At 35.0% G+C, this 16,746-nt stretch overlaps 1 protein-coding gene, 1 long non-coding RNA gene and 1 pseudogene across 2 annotated transcripts; 1 reads left to right on the top strand and 2 right to left on the bottom strand.

Moving 5' to 3' along the window:
• Positions 1–787: 787 nt before the first annotated feature.
• On the bottom strand, positions 788–2,243 carry LOC127811216 (putative pentatricopeptide repeat-containing protein At1g09680; annotated as a pseudogene).
• Positions 2,232–4,992, top strand: LOC127812309 (probable enoyl-CoA hydratase 1, peroxisomal). Its single transcript, XM_052352731.1, has 3 exons — positions 2,232–2,953; positions 3,387–3,669; positions 4,760–4,992. The coding sequence occupies exons 1-3, from the start codon at positions 2,466–2,468 to the stop codon at positions 4,862–4,864; spliced, it is 876 nt and encodes a 291-aa protein (XP_052208691.1). The 5' UTR covers positions 2,232–2,465; the 3' UTR covers positions 4,865–4,992.
• Positions 4,993–11,045: 6,053 nt separating this feature from the next.
• Positions 11,046–11,637, bottom strand: LOC127811940 (uncharacterized). Its single transcript, XR_008025803.1, has 2 exons — positions 11,498–11,637; positions 11,046–11,346 (listed from the first exon to the last, which is right to left on the bottom strand). It is a non-coding gene; the product is annotated as an uncharacterized LOC127811940 (long non-coding RNA).
• Positions 11,638–16,746: the final 5,109 nt, after the last annotated feature.

The raw sequence follows: 16,746 nt of genomic DNA, 5'->3' as shown, positions 1-16,746 counted from the left end.
AATTGCCACGTCATCAAATAATTAAACCCAATAAAATTTGCTGCGTCTTCAACGTAACGGCAGCAATTAACGCCATCTTCCAAAACTCCATCTTCCAAAACTGCTCTCTAGACTTTCTTCTTGCCATCTTTGTACCTTGTTTGACCTTCTTCTAGTCGTCATCTTCTTCCACCTCAAGGTCCAGCTTCACGATCGCTGGCACACCAGCACCAAAAGACGATCAGCACTGCCATCGCTGTCGTCAACCCAGATCTGGTTGGGATTCTCTACCAGAGCCCGCAACGAAGACATCTCGGCCACGTTCGAATGATTGTTCCAAATATCGGAATTCATTTGAAGGAGTTGTGGGCATATTGCTGGGGTGCTTTGGGGAGGAGATGAGAGATGGGGAAGTAATGCACACCAGGTGTTTGAGGTATGAACAAGGTATAAAATTTCTTAATTAATCTTGTTTTCCCATTTTAAATGGCAGCAAAAATTGTCTTTTACAAATTTGTCTTTGTGCTTATGCTTGTATTTATGGATTTTATGTCATGGTTCAACTAATTTATGATATAGAAACTAAAATAGGACCAAATCAATAATCTTTTTTATTTTGTATTGGTTTTTGCAGGTTGTGGAGGCCAATAATTTTATGGAACATCAATCTCGTAGAAAGTTGGATTTTTGACACCACAGGTTTGTTGCTCTTTACTGTAAATGTTTAGTGTTTTTTATATACTTTGGATGTTAAAGGTTTGGATTCATATTGTTTATGCATTTTTATTGGCAGAGACACATCAGTCAACTTCATCATTTCAAAGATTTGGAGCATAGAAATTCACAGAAGCATGAAGAAGACTTGAGGTTGCTGGTTGCAGTTGATGTTGCTGGTTGTAGTTGCTGGTTGCAAGTTTTTAAACAAATACTTGTTATTAAGTAGTACATTAAGGGCTCATTTTCCATTGTTTGCTAGTTGTATAAAAACATAATCATTTGTGAGTAACCAGCAACATCATTTACTGGTTACATATTTACATTTGTGTGGGTTCTTTTGTCTGCTCCTAATCTATACATGTACAAGTGTGGGTTCTTTTGCTGCTCCAACCCATAATCACAATCTCACAAGCAGCATAATCAAGAACTAGCCCTTTCTCATTGCGTAGTTCATCAAAGTCCTCCGATTTTCCATGCTTGCTATGCACTTCTAGTAAAATGTTGTATGTAATATTGTCTGGAGCCACTCCGAGATTAAGCATTACATCTAAGAGCATATTAGCATTTTTCATCTGGCCCTGCTTGCATAGCCCGTTCATAAGCACATTATAGGTTGCAACATCAGGGATGCATCCATCACTCAGCATCTCCTTTAGCAACTTGAAACCCATTTTTATATCACACAGAACACATCGATGACCATGGTAAATGTAGCATCGTTGGGCCGCATCACTCTACTGTCCATTCTTGCATAGGCCATTGAGGAGGGTGTTGTACATAATTAAATTAGGTTTCACACCTTTCCTTAACATCTCATGATACATTTCCACAGCAAAGCCAACCCTTCCATGTTCCCATCAATTAAATTAGTAAAAATAACATCATTTGGCACCAATCCTCTGTCACACATTTCATCAAACATCATCTAACCTACTATCCTTGCAAAATCCATTAATCAAGACACTGTAAGTGTAGGCATAACCCTTTTTAACCTAAACCCTTCAAATTTCCCAATTTACAGTAACCATCGTATTAAAACTAACAGCACTAGGCCTCAAATCCCACTTCCCAATTTGATAAAAAATCAACTGGACTTCTTTCATTTTACCTTCTTTGCACAAGCTGTGCATCAAAATGTTAAAGTTGCACACTTTAGGAGGGTACCCACAATCCAAAATATCCGAGTAGAACGCCTAAGCTGCTGCAGGCGAATTCGACTTCATCAACAAGTCAAGAAGACGGCCACAGGCTTGAAACGGGACGCCAATTCGATGCTTGCGGACCAAACGGAAGGACTGAATCACGTCAGAGACAAAGCCAGAATCAACATAAGCGTTCATGAGAGCATCGAACACGAAATTGGATTGGTGGGCGGCTCTGGCTTGGAGAAACGATGCGAAAGCGGAAGCAGCGGAGTCCTTCCCCTTTCGAGAGACAACGAATCGGATGAGGTCCTGAGCCTGGGAGTGCATTTGATGAGCGGAGAGGAAGGAGGCCATGGCGCAGTAAGAGTGGAGGGTGTGGCGGAAGGGGGATCGAGAAGAGAGCTATGTGAAGGACAAGAGGAGAGAAGAGAGCCATGTGAAGGTCTGGAAAGCAGTTTTGGAAGATGGCGTTAATTGTTGCCGTTAAGTTGAAGATGCAGCAAATTTGATTGGGTTTAATTATTTGATGACGTGGCAATTTCTAATTGGAGGGGCAGCTAATGGGACAGACAGCAGATCTCGGCTCCCTTGTCTCACGCAGCAAGATAACGTCCACGTCAGGAGATGGCAACAGCGCCCCTGTCTGTCTTTATATGGGGAGCTCTTATGGGAGGGGGAGAGAGAGAGGGAGAGCCGGACGCAATGGACAGAGCGGCGCCAGAGGAGCTAATTCTCTTAACGCGCGAACCAGACGGTATAGCGCACGTGACTATCAACCGTCCGAAGCTGCTGAACTCACTGACCAGGCCGATGATCGCCGATCTGGCTCGGGCGTTCAAGTCGCTCGACGCCGACGATTCGGTTCGGGTTGTGATACTGTCGGGGTCGGGCCGAGCGTTCTGCGCCGGCGTGGACCTGACGTCGGCGGAAGATGTGTTCAAGGGAGACGTGAAGGATCCGGACTCCGACGCGGTGCTCCAGATGGAGCGGTGCCGGAAGCCGATAATCGGCGCTATCGCTGGCTTCGCGGTGACCGCCGGGTTCGAGATCGCCCTCGCTTGCGATGTGGTGGTCGCCGCTAAGGGCGCTAAGTTCATCGATACTCATGCTAGGTTTTGGATCTGATCTCCCTCGTAATCGATTGGACTTTCTGTTTGCTTGCTAAACTACGTTAGCGCCCTACTTTTTGTTTGGGAGACATTAGTAATGGAATTCCATCTGTTTTCTTTCGAAGGCCTACTTTTGTCTCCTAAATTTGGGGAGAATGGATAAAATGGAAATGGGTGAAAAATTACTTTTTATGTTTTTGACAACATTGAAAACTTTGTAGTAGTTTATAAGTCAAACTGTAAATTTACCCTTAACTTATCATTCCTCTCATTGTTAGAATGAGACTCTTTAAATTGCTCGTTCCACCACTTTGTTCTCAGTCTCATTGAGTCGGTGGCTTATTGAGATTGTAGTTGGAATCCTCTTTCTTGATATTTATCTGTGTGCTTTGTTTGTATTTTCTATTGCACATTTAACTGAACTCATGGTCTGCAGGTTTGGGATATTTCCTTCATGGGGTCTCTCTCAGAAGCTTTCACGAATTATAGGACCCAATAGGGCCCGTGAAGTTTCTTTGTCAGCCACTCCCCTAACTGCAGAACAAGCTGAGAAGTGGGGTTTGGTAAATCACCTTGTTGAAGAGAGTGAATTGCTGAAGAAAGCCCGAGCAGTTGCGGAGGCCATTATTAAAAATAACCAGGATCTTGTGTTGAGGTACAAATCAGTTATAAATGAAGGTCTCAAGCTGGATTTGGGTCATGCTCTTGCTCTAGAAAAGGTAGTTTCTCTTTTTATGTTGTTTTGAGTATTAATTACGACCAAATTTCCTCACCTAGCATGGTTTGATTGACATGATTGTAAAGAGTCAGGTCACGTTACCTCATATATTGATGTCTCCTCAAGGTTTGTCTTTTGGCAGCATTGATGTGGTAATTAATGATTTTGTCAAGGCATGACCCCTCTGAGCCAGGCTGGGTGAGAGAAGATTTTATATTATGAAAAACACCTAAATTGTTGTCTTTTCATTGAAATGTGAAATATATTATCTTCTCTCATTTGCTATTATAGAAAAACACAAAACAAGGACACTACTTTTGTGTGCTTCTCTGTTTTGAACTATTTGATTAAGACTTGTGATTATTGTTCTTAAACATAATATAAGATATAATAACCTTACAGAGGAGGATATGGCTACAAATAGAGATGACTAGAGATTTAGAATTCATATAGCTGACCTTAGTGAGAGTAAATCTGGCGATTGTTGTTGCTGTTGTCTCCTTTTGAACTATTTTTGTTTGAAAATAATATCTAAAAGCTTCTCATGAACGACAATGCAAGTCCAAATGTAAACATCAATATGACCTTTGCAAATTCATGATCCTAAATGGAGAGCAAGTAATACCTAAATTTCATGGAACACTTAACGCTTGATTTGATAAGGTGGTCAACATAAAATTACTAGCAACAGTGGATCCATGTTACAGCTAGGCCATTTATAATGGCTACCGAGTTCAGTTAGACTAGAAGTCCCAGTTACTTTCAGAATCTCTTATCTATTGCAAAACAGATACTAGAGGTCTAAGTAAGCAGTGGCGCTGTTCATAAATTTGTAGCTGCTTTTGGAGTTACGGTCCACCAATCTGGATTGCCAATTTGATGCAGACTGGGAGGAGTGTTAAAATTGTGGAAGAGGAAGGTTAAATAAATCATAATGTTTTTTATCGGATTGCATAGTTCTTGTTAACAGGAACCCTTGTTTTTTATGCTTCCTTGTCATTTATCATTACTTGATACTTCTATCTTACCTAACTTGATGTAAGGCTTTATAGTGATGTTGGCTTACTAGCTTCCCTTGTTACCTTTTTCAGGCTAGGGCTCATGAATATTACAATGGAATGACCAAGGAACAGTTCAAGAAAATGCAAGAATTCATAGCTGGTCGAAGTGCAAGGAGACCTGCAGCCAAGTTGTAGCTGCAGTAGCTTACAAAACTAACTTTACTGTAAGTAAACTTGTTGGTTAAACAAAAATGTCGAAAGAAGCAATAAATTGTGTTGCGGTTGCCAAAGTCACAGTAATCTGCTTTTCCCCATGTTCAGTTTATCTTTGAGTCACTTCACTTATGATGTTACCTGAAAGAATCCTATTCTGATTGAAGATGGCTTACCTTTTGACCTCTACCTGTCAAACAAAATTAGACTCTTACCTATTAAAAATTTAGAAAAAACTCTTACCTTTCGTATTCTTTTCTACTTATCCTAGTTATTGTTTTCCTTATTTTTGCTTAAGTTTATAAAACGTTATCAGCACAACACAAACCGTTCCACCTTTTGCTGTAAACTCACATTCTTCTTTTCTTTCAATTGAATTCTTTCTTAGGTAATAATCTTTATATCCCTACTAAATCAATTTAGTTTTAGTTTCCCTTGATTTACCTTTAAGTTCAAAAAATTAATTTAGCATATTGTCATCATATTAGAGTTGAGAAGTAAAAAAAATATTGTTATTATCAAACTTATCAAATTATTTCATAGTTCTTATATGTTTATTACATTGGTAATCTTGTTTAATATAATGCGTTTATCACAATAAAACATTTTCGTAAGGTATATGTAATTATTTTCTCATATAACACATGTATACATAGATGTGGTTTGTTTATATGTCATCTAATTCATAATAATTGATATAAAAATTAACCTAACCTATATATGTAACTCATGCATAAATGAAATTAATATTTAATATCTATTTTATTTATTAATTATATATCTATATTTTGTAAAATATGTAATGATGGATGGGGATTGAAAAGATGAGTAAATGGGGAAGTTGAATGGTGTAAATTAATTTCTCGAATGTGCTACTACTGCAACAACAATATCGAGAGAGGCTTTAAAAAATATTCTAAGTTTATTTCATGTTTTCTTATGGCTAAATAAAATAACCTGATTTCTTAATAGTGTTCAAATCATCAACATATATAGTAATTATAATAAACTTAGATCCTGATTTCTTTATAAAAACACACGATCAAATCGGATTATTCTTATACCTTTTTTTTTTAACAAATATTTATGGAGACAATTATACCGTACATAGTGCTTTAATCCATAAAAGGATTTTGTAATTTTATTAAATAAGAAACTTGAATTAGATGCTGCTTAATTCAATCACAAATTTTTATATAGATATTATTATCAAGCAATTCATATAAATAGGCTGTAATTACATCTAATAAAATAAATTCAAATTTTTCTTGTACTACTAAGATAATAAAATATCAAAATGTAATTACATCCGTCAAAAAAAATATGTTTTGCTATATTCAATATTGAGTCTTTGTCAAAAAACTTATGCTACAAGTCATAATTTATATTGTATGATTTATTGTTCTCATTTTATTTCTGTACAAATATCTGCGTGTATCTTTTAGACTATAAATCCAAAAATCTCAAGTAAAAATTTACTTATAGATTGATTGTGTCTTTTCATTTTTGATCAATCATTTTTATTTTGTCACTCTTTAACAATTTTATGTTTGAGATTTTTGCTTTCTTTCATAATATTAAGTGCCATATTATATGCAAAATTATTGTCGACAACTATTTATTTTTAGTTCCATATAACATAATTTATTGAGATCTCTTCATTATTTTTGGGTGCATGTACCTCTTCTATGGTTTTATGACCAATTATGTCAATGGCCTCTTCATGAGTACCTGTCCCCTTAACTTGAGCACTTTGATTATTTGCTCCTTTTCTTTTATTGAGGATTTTTATCCCTAAAATTGTGGTCTACCATTATTCATTCGTGCCTTAGACTCATTTACAATAATATTAACAAATAGTCGTACAAGGAAATCAATATGAATTGGAGCATTTGCAATTGGTATATGAGATTTAGTTACTTTTTTTTTTAGTTTAGTAAATGAATTTGACAATTGATTTGCTATACTTTATAAATGAATTATCTTTTGAACTTCTTATTCATATTATTTTATGCGAAAATCAAAATAAGATAAGGATGATGCGTTTCAAATAATTGCTTTTTCCAAATTGCTTATTTGCTCCCCCTTAATACGAGAAAAATTATCTCATCAAAATGATAATTAATGAATCGCGTTGTGAAGACATCTCCTCTCATTGATTCAAGAGGAGTCATATATGACATATATTCCAACCTCATTTGAGAATCTATTTTAATGTGATGTGGTGAAGTAATTAAAATGTGCACCAACCTTATTTTGATTTTCGCATTATAACATGAAATGTATACTTCATTTGCACTAATATTAGTGTAATTCAAGTCAGAAGAATAGATGAATATTTTTTTTTTTTCAATACATGATTCTTACTCGATCCGATATTGGTAATAAAGAGATATTCAATGTTCCTTTCATTAATAATCTCAATATGATATCCATTTGGATGAATGTTTTTTAAACTTAATAAATTTATTGGAGACTTGGGAAAAAATAATGCATTTTCTAAAACAAAATTTGTTCCTCTAGGTAATAATAGATTAGGTCTTCCAAAATCTTTAATAAGTTTTACACTGTCAAATATTATATTAACATTAGCTTCACCCATTATAAAATGAAAAATAAAATATTTTTTATCTTTAAATATGACGTGTGTTGTACCACTGTCTACAAGACACGTGACTTCATTTATAATATTGAATTCACCGAAAATTGGATGAACATCCATGCATTTCTGCCCCCAGGGCTCAGCCCGAGTGGCTCTGACGCTCTTGTGGAGGTACCGCAAGTGCGGATGCTCTTGGGTTCGAAACTTTACCCCCATCCCATGGTACGGGGCCGTTGGGATAGGGGCGCCTATTTTGAGCGTTATAAGAACATCCATGCATTTTTTCATTGACATGAAATAAATATATTATAAGGAATAACAGATAACATATAAAAAAAATTATATTGAAATCACATAAAAAAAAAAAAAGGAAATCTAAATAAGCACACAAATAAGATAGTAGAAATAACTAGTTATTTTGGACCTGCTCGTCGCTAATCAAATAGTCAATTTTTCCTTCTGGATGCTGGGAGAAATTTGCCACATCCAGATGTATTATATCAACAGGATTTTGGGTGAAATCATCATTTTGATTGGCAAGATTTGTCTCCACATTTTCCCCTTTCTTCTTCAATTACACTTGATATAAAGGTCAACAAGATGCCTTGATGTACAAGTACTCGACCAATGTCCATTCCATTCTACATGATAAAGCTCATTTATTGAGTACCCTAAGGATTTTTTGGTCACTTGATATGAATAAGGATCATTTTTAGCCTCAAGAAAACACGAAAAATTACTTGTCTTGAAGTACCATATCTAAGTTTAACAAGCACATTAATGTGTCTCGCTAATAATACAAGTTCTGATATAACATTTTTTGTGAATTTCTTAGCAAGGTACAATTCTTCACCAACATGAAAATATTGGAACGAAATTAAGTATATATTTAGATATCTTCGAATCACAATTAGATATGCGTTTGTTTTATTCAAATAAATCTAGATTTCAATTAATTGGTTATGCAAATGTACAATATTTATTTGATCCACATAAAACTCTATCACAAATATATTAGTTATTGACAATCTACAAAACAAACAATTGCTATTTCCTCAAATCATGCAGAAATACTAGCAATTCATGAGGCAAGTCAAGAATGTGTTTGATTAAAATTAATAAGCCAACACATACAGAAGACATGTGGCCCACATTTCAAAAAAATACTCCAACGACATTATATGAAGACAATGCTATATGTCGGGTAAATCACACTAAAAATCATTAAATTTTGATGTATTTTTTATTTTAGTAATTAAATTTTAATTCTTTATAATGTGATCACAAAAATTTTAAAAATTTTACAATGTGGTCACATATAAGATTTTTTAGTTAATGTGACAAATTATAAAAATTATTGTACAATTACAACCAATTAGATTGTGCCACGTGTCAATATATAATAATATTATATTAAAATATTATTGTATAATATTTTTATTATTTACCACATCAGTGTCACGTCCTCTACTCTGGTTATAAAGTAACTGAAAAATCTTATATATGACCATATTATAAAACTTTTGTAATCACATTGAAAAGAATTAAAATTTAGTGATCAAAATAAAAAATACACTAAAATTTAATGATATTTGGTGTGATTTACCCGCTACATGCATAACTCAACCAAACGATAATATATAAAAAGGGACAGAACAAAACATATATCACTAAAGTTTTTTTTTTTTTTTTTTTCACACGATCTTGAAAAGGATGGTGATATTGAAGTTCAACAAATTTGTTTAAAGTAATAATCTGACAGACTTATTCATAGGCATTACCTATTGTAATGTTTGAGAAGTTGGTACGTAATTGGAATAAGTTGACTTAAGAGATTTTAAATAATATTTCCAACAGGGGGGAGTGAAACATGTTGTACTCTTTAACTAATGATAAGAGATAATAGAAGTTAACAGCGTTATTGATTTGTTATAACTTAAAAACATGGTTATAGAAATTGAAAAAGTTCGAAAAGAGAAAACAGTTGACATTTTTAATATGGGCTATTAGCATGAAAAAATTAATTTTTTTTATATTTTTGTAATTTTATTTAAACGTTTTAATTTTGATAATATACGTCTGATTTGATCGATTAGTTATAATTTTATTCACGACTCGAATTCAATTCGAGAGGCATGTGTGTCCGCTAATGTGGCACATCACCTAAGTTTTAAAACATTTTGAGTGAGCTCCACGTTGATAAACATGAAAAAAAAAGAAAAAAAATATTAAATATATATATATACACATAAAAAAAAGTAGCAAGCAAAGGATAAAACGAAATAAGTGGAGGACAAGGATGAAGACGAAGGAGGATAGCAACGAAAATGGTCGATTTAGGGGCTAGAGGCGGCGATCGATCTAGACTTCCTCCGGTTTACGGTGATAATGACCGATTTGAAAGCTAGACCAATGATCGATCTGACTTCTTCCTACTCACGACCACTTCACATAAAGTGACCAACGACCCTCTACTCTTGTCGGTCGATGACATCCTTTGCCAGCCCCATCAACGTCAACAATCGGCATCAAACTTTCAAATTCTAGATCAAGCTCCATCACCGCCTCTAACTTCTAAATCTATCGTTGCCTCCGGCCAAACACCATCGCAATCTTCGTTTTTTGTCTATTCCTTATCTCTTTGTATTTATATATATATAACACATATATTATTATTTTTTTATTTTTTTCATATGTATCAATATGAACCCACTTAAAATGTTTTAAAATGTCAAATAATGTAGCACATCAACGAGCACACATGCTTCTCAAAACAAATCCAGATTGTGAGTAAAATTACAATCAATTGACTAAATGAGGCATATAGCCAAAATTAAAACATTTGAATAAAATCACAAAAAATGTAAAAAAATTTGATTTTTTAATGCTATTAGCCCTTTTAATACAAGTTAACTCAACCTTTATCCTATTTTACGAGATTGACTCAATAAACTTTTACTTTATTAATTATAATTTTTAATTTTATTTTTTATAAAAATTTTACCATTAATATCATATTTTTTTTTCTCATATCAAACTTGAAAAACTCTGTTAAGATGTAAAAACATTAAAAAATTACTTCATAGAATGGCCAAAAAAATTAAAAATTTTGCTCAAATATAAAAAATTATAAATAAAAAAAATGAAATTTTCAAAATTGATCCAAACATAAAAAATTTCTTAAACGAGTTTTTCATAATTTTATTACTATTTTAAAATTTTAAAATCTCCTTATCAGCTAAAAAAGAAAAAAAAAATCCATGTAATTCTTTTAAAACCATCTCCATCTTCATCTCTAACATACCCCCGTCTCTGTCTCTCGTCTGTTCAAAGTAAGAAACGTTTCGAACAGACGGAAATAATACCATCTGGACATTGAGCTCAAAGCTACAGTAAAAGGCAATTCCAAGAGCTCCCATGTCCGCTCAAACTTCAATTCTTATTTCTTGAAAAAGAAAAGCAACTTGGCTACACATTTCAAGAACTGCACTTTGAATCGCGTCAATCCGATCGCAATACAAACAAAAACGCGAAAGAGAATGAGGATGGACCTAATCTACGTAAAACTTTAAAATAATTCTATTTTCTGCGTCCCCCGCTAGGGAAAAAGAAAACATATATTCGTAATCTCTCAATTTCCTTCCTTCGGAAGATGAATATCCAACAAGTTTTGATCTGATGTATAAATCAATATGTAAAAAAAGAAAAGAAAAGTTCAAGGGGATCCTCAGTAGAACAAATGTTGAACTCTCATCAAATTAGACAATCAGGTCTGATGATTCCATGCCATCATAGGAACCCCCGCATGCTCATATTAAATCAGAAATTTGCAAGAAACACTGCTCACAGCCAATCCACATTTCTTCATCGAAATGGATCGAAAGCATTGAAGAAACAAAATCAATCAAGAGAAAGCAGGTAAATGAACTTAAAAAAGTAATCACTAAATAAAGGAAAAAATATCAAAATCAGAAAACCACAAAAAGAAGAGAAAATCAGTTACGTAATATTACCTCTATAGGGAATAGAGAGGAAAGATAGCCATAGAAATAGCTTGCTTGCTCGTTATTCGCATCTGCTAAATACTGCAAAATCAGGAATTTAGGGTTTTGCGGAGAAATAGGCGGTGTGCAGCAAATTACTGAAAACACCTCCATCACCTCGTCATATTACCGAGTGAACCGCACCTCAATCTCAGCCATCCGGCCCATCCCAGTTATGTATGAGGCCCTATCGAAGAAAGGGCCCTGCCCTGTGGGCTTCCACCTAACTGGCCCAACTGACGAATCGGAAGCCCTCCCGCCAAAGTTAAACATTGATTAAAACATTTTCCCGCCGCCGAAGCCTGCGATTTGCAAAGCTTGGATTTGGATGGTTGAATTCCCAATTTTCCGTTGGTTTTAGCAAGGCGTCTTACTGGAATGTTCATATTCGGAGATTTTTGATTTGGGTTCTCTTCCATATTCGGAGATTTTGGGGGATAATCAAATAGGTAAATTCGACTTGCACTTGTCAATTGAATGTCCCTCCAGTTTGAGCGATTGATTCGATATGTTTTGCCTCGATTTGTTACCTTGTCAATTACTGCGTTTTCTGTTTCGCGCCAGTCCGGTTGTTCAAGCTTGATTTGTGTACAATTTGAGTTGATCATCAGCTGCACTTGAGTACAATGGTTAGATTATATTTACTTTTACTACTTAAGAGCAAGACAAGTTTTTAGATTTAAATTGTGTCAACCTCAACTTGTTAGATAACAAGCATAACACAAGCACAGCTAGGGTTTCTAAAAACTCAAGCATGAGTCTAACTGGAGTAATTTAGGTTGCTTTCACGAAGCTATTCGCAATTCAATGTTGGCAAAATTTGAATAACAATTTAACTGGAGTAATTTAGGTTGCTTTTACACCTCATCAGTTGTGTAAAATGATTTGCCTAGAATTTGAATATGTATCTGTTCTATAGCTTGATCTCATTACCGAACCGTGTAATTTCACCTTCATAATTAATATTGATGAAGATGATGGAAAAGATGCCTCAATCAGCAATTGCAGATTTAAACAATCTGAACATTGTTGATGAGGGTAGAGTTGCGGCTTCAAGGAAACTGCGACTTGTGAACTTAACTGTGAACTGACCGAAAACTGTTGTAATATATTCAAATCTAGTTTTATCATCAATCATGTAGTTATAACAACTTTATCATAGACTAAATTAATATATAACCAAAATAAATAAAGCAAGATCTTTAATTAAGGAGTCTTTTAAAATACAATCAAGTTTTTGTAATAATTTGGTGTTATTTTTAAGCAACTTTTTGCTCAATATTTTACACCTCTTATTTAAAAAAGTAAGAATCCACCATGAAATGATGCAATATTTAACTCCAATTCATCTTATTTTTATGCAAGGTTTTTTCTCCACATAATGGGATAAAGGCTTTGTATGTTGTTCATCTTATGGAGTTCAATCAAACATTATGAATGTGCAAAAAATGTCATTGATATTCTGAATATTTTCATTTTGTTTTGTTTTATCCATCTTTTAGGATGATAAAAAATGAATATTGGAGCATCAAATAAAATCATTTATGTCACGTTTCTTACTGAAAAACATTGATACAAATTTACTTATTGAAGAAATATAGTGATGTATAGAAAATAAATTGAGAGAAGTTCCACTTCCTATTCCATATCCTTTCTATGTGAGAACTATCTGAAAATAATAAAATATATTTACATATATAATTAAACTTCTGCAGTTCATTTTTGCATTGGTAATAGCTGAATTAAACATCTAAAGTAAATAAACCGTCACAACTTTTTGACTCTCAATTTGTTTCTAATATAAAAAATGCTTCAATTGTTCTGAATCATGGTTTCTCGCTAGCTTCATAAACTCAGAAGTCAGCACTAGTAGACTAGTAGCAGCAATCATGAACACTAGCATCCACCACAGGCATGAGCTATACTAGCCCCTTCCTCAATGTACTCAGTGATCTGTGTCAAGCATGTGTTCCTAGTTGTGACGTCTTCCTCACATTGGTCATGACTAATAATTTGTCAGGAACGTAATACTTGTATGCTTGGTAGTTCTACAAGTTGTACTATACCAAGCTATTAGAAGTTGTACATTTGAATTGGCAGCCTCATTAGCGCCAACTTAACTGCCTATAATGGATTAGTATAAAAACTAATCCAACGGAATGAAGGGGGATCGAAGTACATTTTCAGAGAACATTCTGTCTTTCTCTCTTGATTCTCTCTCTCGATCCTCCTGCTCTCTCTCCCCAGATTCTCTCTCCAATTTCCTCCTAATTTCTGCCTAAATTCTCTCAATTATCAGAGAATTTACCTTTCAGATCCGAGGACCTGACATAATTCTAGTTTACTCTTGAGATTATACTGTCAAGTCTGTTATGCAAGTTGTCTTAAACTAATATTATAGCATAAATATTGGAAGAGGCAGAAAGATACCTGCTTGAAATAGTATTTGGTATTGGCAAATCCAGCACTTAATATATTATAGACATACATCCGAAGCTGAGCACAGGCAGAGCTGGAGCAAATATTGGCTGCATAGCGGAACATGAGTCCACAAAGCTTGGATGGGAATGAAATAGAGACCAATTCAACCACTCAGGATGAACAGTTTAACCAACAACACTTAGTCTAGGGCCTGAAAATTTGACCCCATTAGCCAAGGGTAGGGAATACTTTTTTTTGTTTTCTTTTTTCACCAATCTCGTACAAGCAAAAGGGTTAATGCCAAACAGGCAGAACAAGGAGGCTTAGCTAGAATGACCATATTGTTGATTGTCCAAGGCTTTGAACTAAAGCCACTGATCTGCTGAAAACATAATCCACGAGAAACCTATGGCTGTCTTTTTTCTTTTCTCTTTCATTTTAATTTCAAGTTAACCTTTATTTGTGCCTCTTACGTACATATGGTCCATTTATAGATCATTGTGACAAATTTGAATGTTAATCAAGGGAGCATGTGGCAAACGTTCACAAAATGTGAGTAATCCATGTTGGTGTTGCAAGTACATATGCAGAATTCCTTTCTTCTTAACCTCTGTACTTCACCTTTGTAACTGGTGCAACATATAGAAGTTTTGCATTCCCGTCTAGATAAGGAAAGCCCAAGGATCTATTTGGACCTCACATCTAGAAAATACTTAATATCTGTCCTGAAGGGCATTGTAATTGTTTTGCGGCATTAGGTTCCCGCATGTTGTATCACTTAAGCAGCCTAGATTGGTACTGTTTTAGCTTAAACAATTTTGATGGATGTTTTTTCATGATACTTCATAAACTTCAATAAGAAAGGTTCTTCGTCTTTAGCCACCATGTTGAGTTTCCTTTTCTTTGAAGATAACCAATGTTGCTTCCTTGAGTAAAAAACATCCTTGCAAATGTTTCTTCTTGGTTCTTGCTGCTACAATGTTCTTAACAATCTCAAATATCCCATCTGATGCCTTCATTTCCCTGCCTTGAGGTGTGCTAATACATCTACACAAATTTTTTGTAGTGTGATGTTGGAGCTCAAATATTCAATGAAATGAATCAGAGTGTTACCTTTCTTCATATTGAAACTGATAAACCGTTGGTGAGAACTAAAGACTGTTGAACTGCTTCACAATGGGATTAGCAGGAAGAACACAGAACCAATGCAAATGTCTTGGTTACACTGGAAGTTGTTACTTGCTATTGCTTTCATAGTAACAAGAAAATTCATTCTTCTACTCATACAATTTATCAAACTTATTTCCTTTTCCAATTAATATCAAAAGTAGTAGGTAGGTCAGACATCCCAAGTTCCAAGTGCACCAACCAGTTGGTGTCTGTCCACTTCTGATGGGAGCATCATATCATCCATAATTAGCTGGTGAGGGTCTGCCATTTTTTTTTTTATGAAGAGTGTCTGCCATTGTTGGCAACTGCTTCCTGCCTTCTCATAAGACAATTATCTGTCTGTGGACATTTACCTGTAATTACTGCAGACCAGTGTGCGATCTTCTGATATAGAGCAGCTTGATAAGCAATTCTTCTTTCTTAGAAACCATATGTCATACAAGGTCTGTAACTGGTTCCAACTTTTTTTTCTTCGGTTTTAAGTTAGGGAGGTTATAACAAAGCCATAACAGCCACTTTCACTAATCCGTATATGAATTGATGATCTTAGTCCATTCAGTGGTTCAACATCAAGTAATGTTGTTTGATGATCCTGAGATGCCTAAGATGCCAAAAATAAAAGAATTTCTTGGATGAAAATGATTTATCATATCAAGCAAAACAACAACAATAATAAAAATATAAAGAAAATTATTGTCATAAAGTTCATTGTAATCTAGACTATTGTCATATGTGGATTTTGCAATTGGCACAGTGAAATAGTATTACCTTCTGCTTTAGGGTGTTATGAAATTACTAAATATAAGAATTCCATAAATTCTCAGGTACCAAACTTTATATCCATGCTTTTTTTATCAAGATCTTTGTATCCATGTAGACAAAGAGTAGTATTCATGTACGGGATAATGTTAGAGAGCCCGACGGGTTTATCGACGGGCTTACCGAAAGGGGCAAAAAGACCATTTTGCCCCCACGCCCTGTTCTCGCCTCGCTGACAAGGCGACGGAGGCGAGGCCAAGCGGAGAGGCGAGCGGTAGCCATGGCAGGCAGGGGAGGCGCAGAGCGAGGGGGGGGGGGCAGTAGCCTGCTTTGCAAAGCAGGCGGGGGCAAAATCATCATTTTGCCCCCTCTCTGTGAGCCGCTCTGTAGGCCCGTCGGGCCCTGTAGAGCGAGTCTCATGTACGTCATAGGTTAAGAAGGAGCACTGAATGATGAGGGGTTCAGGATCCTGAAAAATATGTAGGAGGGTCCTGTAAGCAAAATTGAAGCATTTGATATGTCTTTACTAGCCAAAAGAATTGACACATTGAGATAAGATTTGCGCAGTCTAGAAGACATGATTAATACTTCCATAGAAATGATCCTGTGACCTTGCAATCAAATATTAAGTTTCTTTAATTTGACGTCTTTAGTCCCATGTCAGCTGGGTGGCTGGCTTCTAGGGAAAGAGATAAGCAGAATTCTTCCAAGGAGAGGAGACTAAAATATGAATTGCTGATCAGCACGGTGATTTATAAATTAGAAAATTTTAACCACCACAAGCAAAACTTCTTGTCTATTACCCATTAACAAGTGGGTTATGACTAGTCAAAAAGTCAAGCAGTCAAAAGATCCTTTATCATTAAAGA

Source organism: Diospyros lotus, chromosome 10, assembly GCF_014633365.1.
Source record: "Diospyros lotus cultivar Yz01 chromosome 10, ASM1463336v1, whole genome shotgun sequence".
Classification (NCBI taxonomy): domain Eukaryota; kingdom Viridiplantae; phylum Streptophyta; class Magnoliopsida; order Ericales; family Ebenaceae; genus Diospyros; species Diospyros lotus.
Note: the sequence above shows the minus strand (reverse complement) of the source record. Positions and strands in the feature narration are given on the sequence as shown.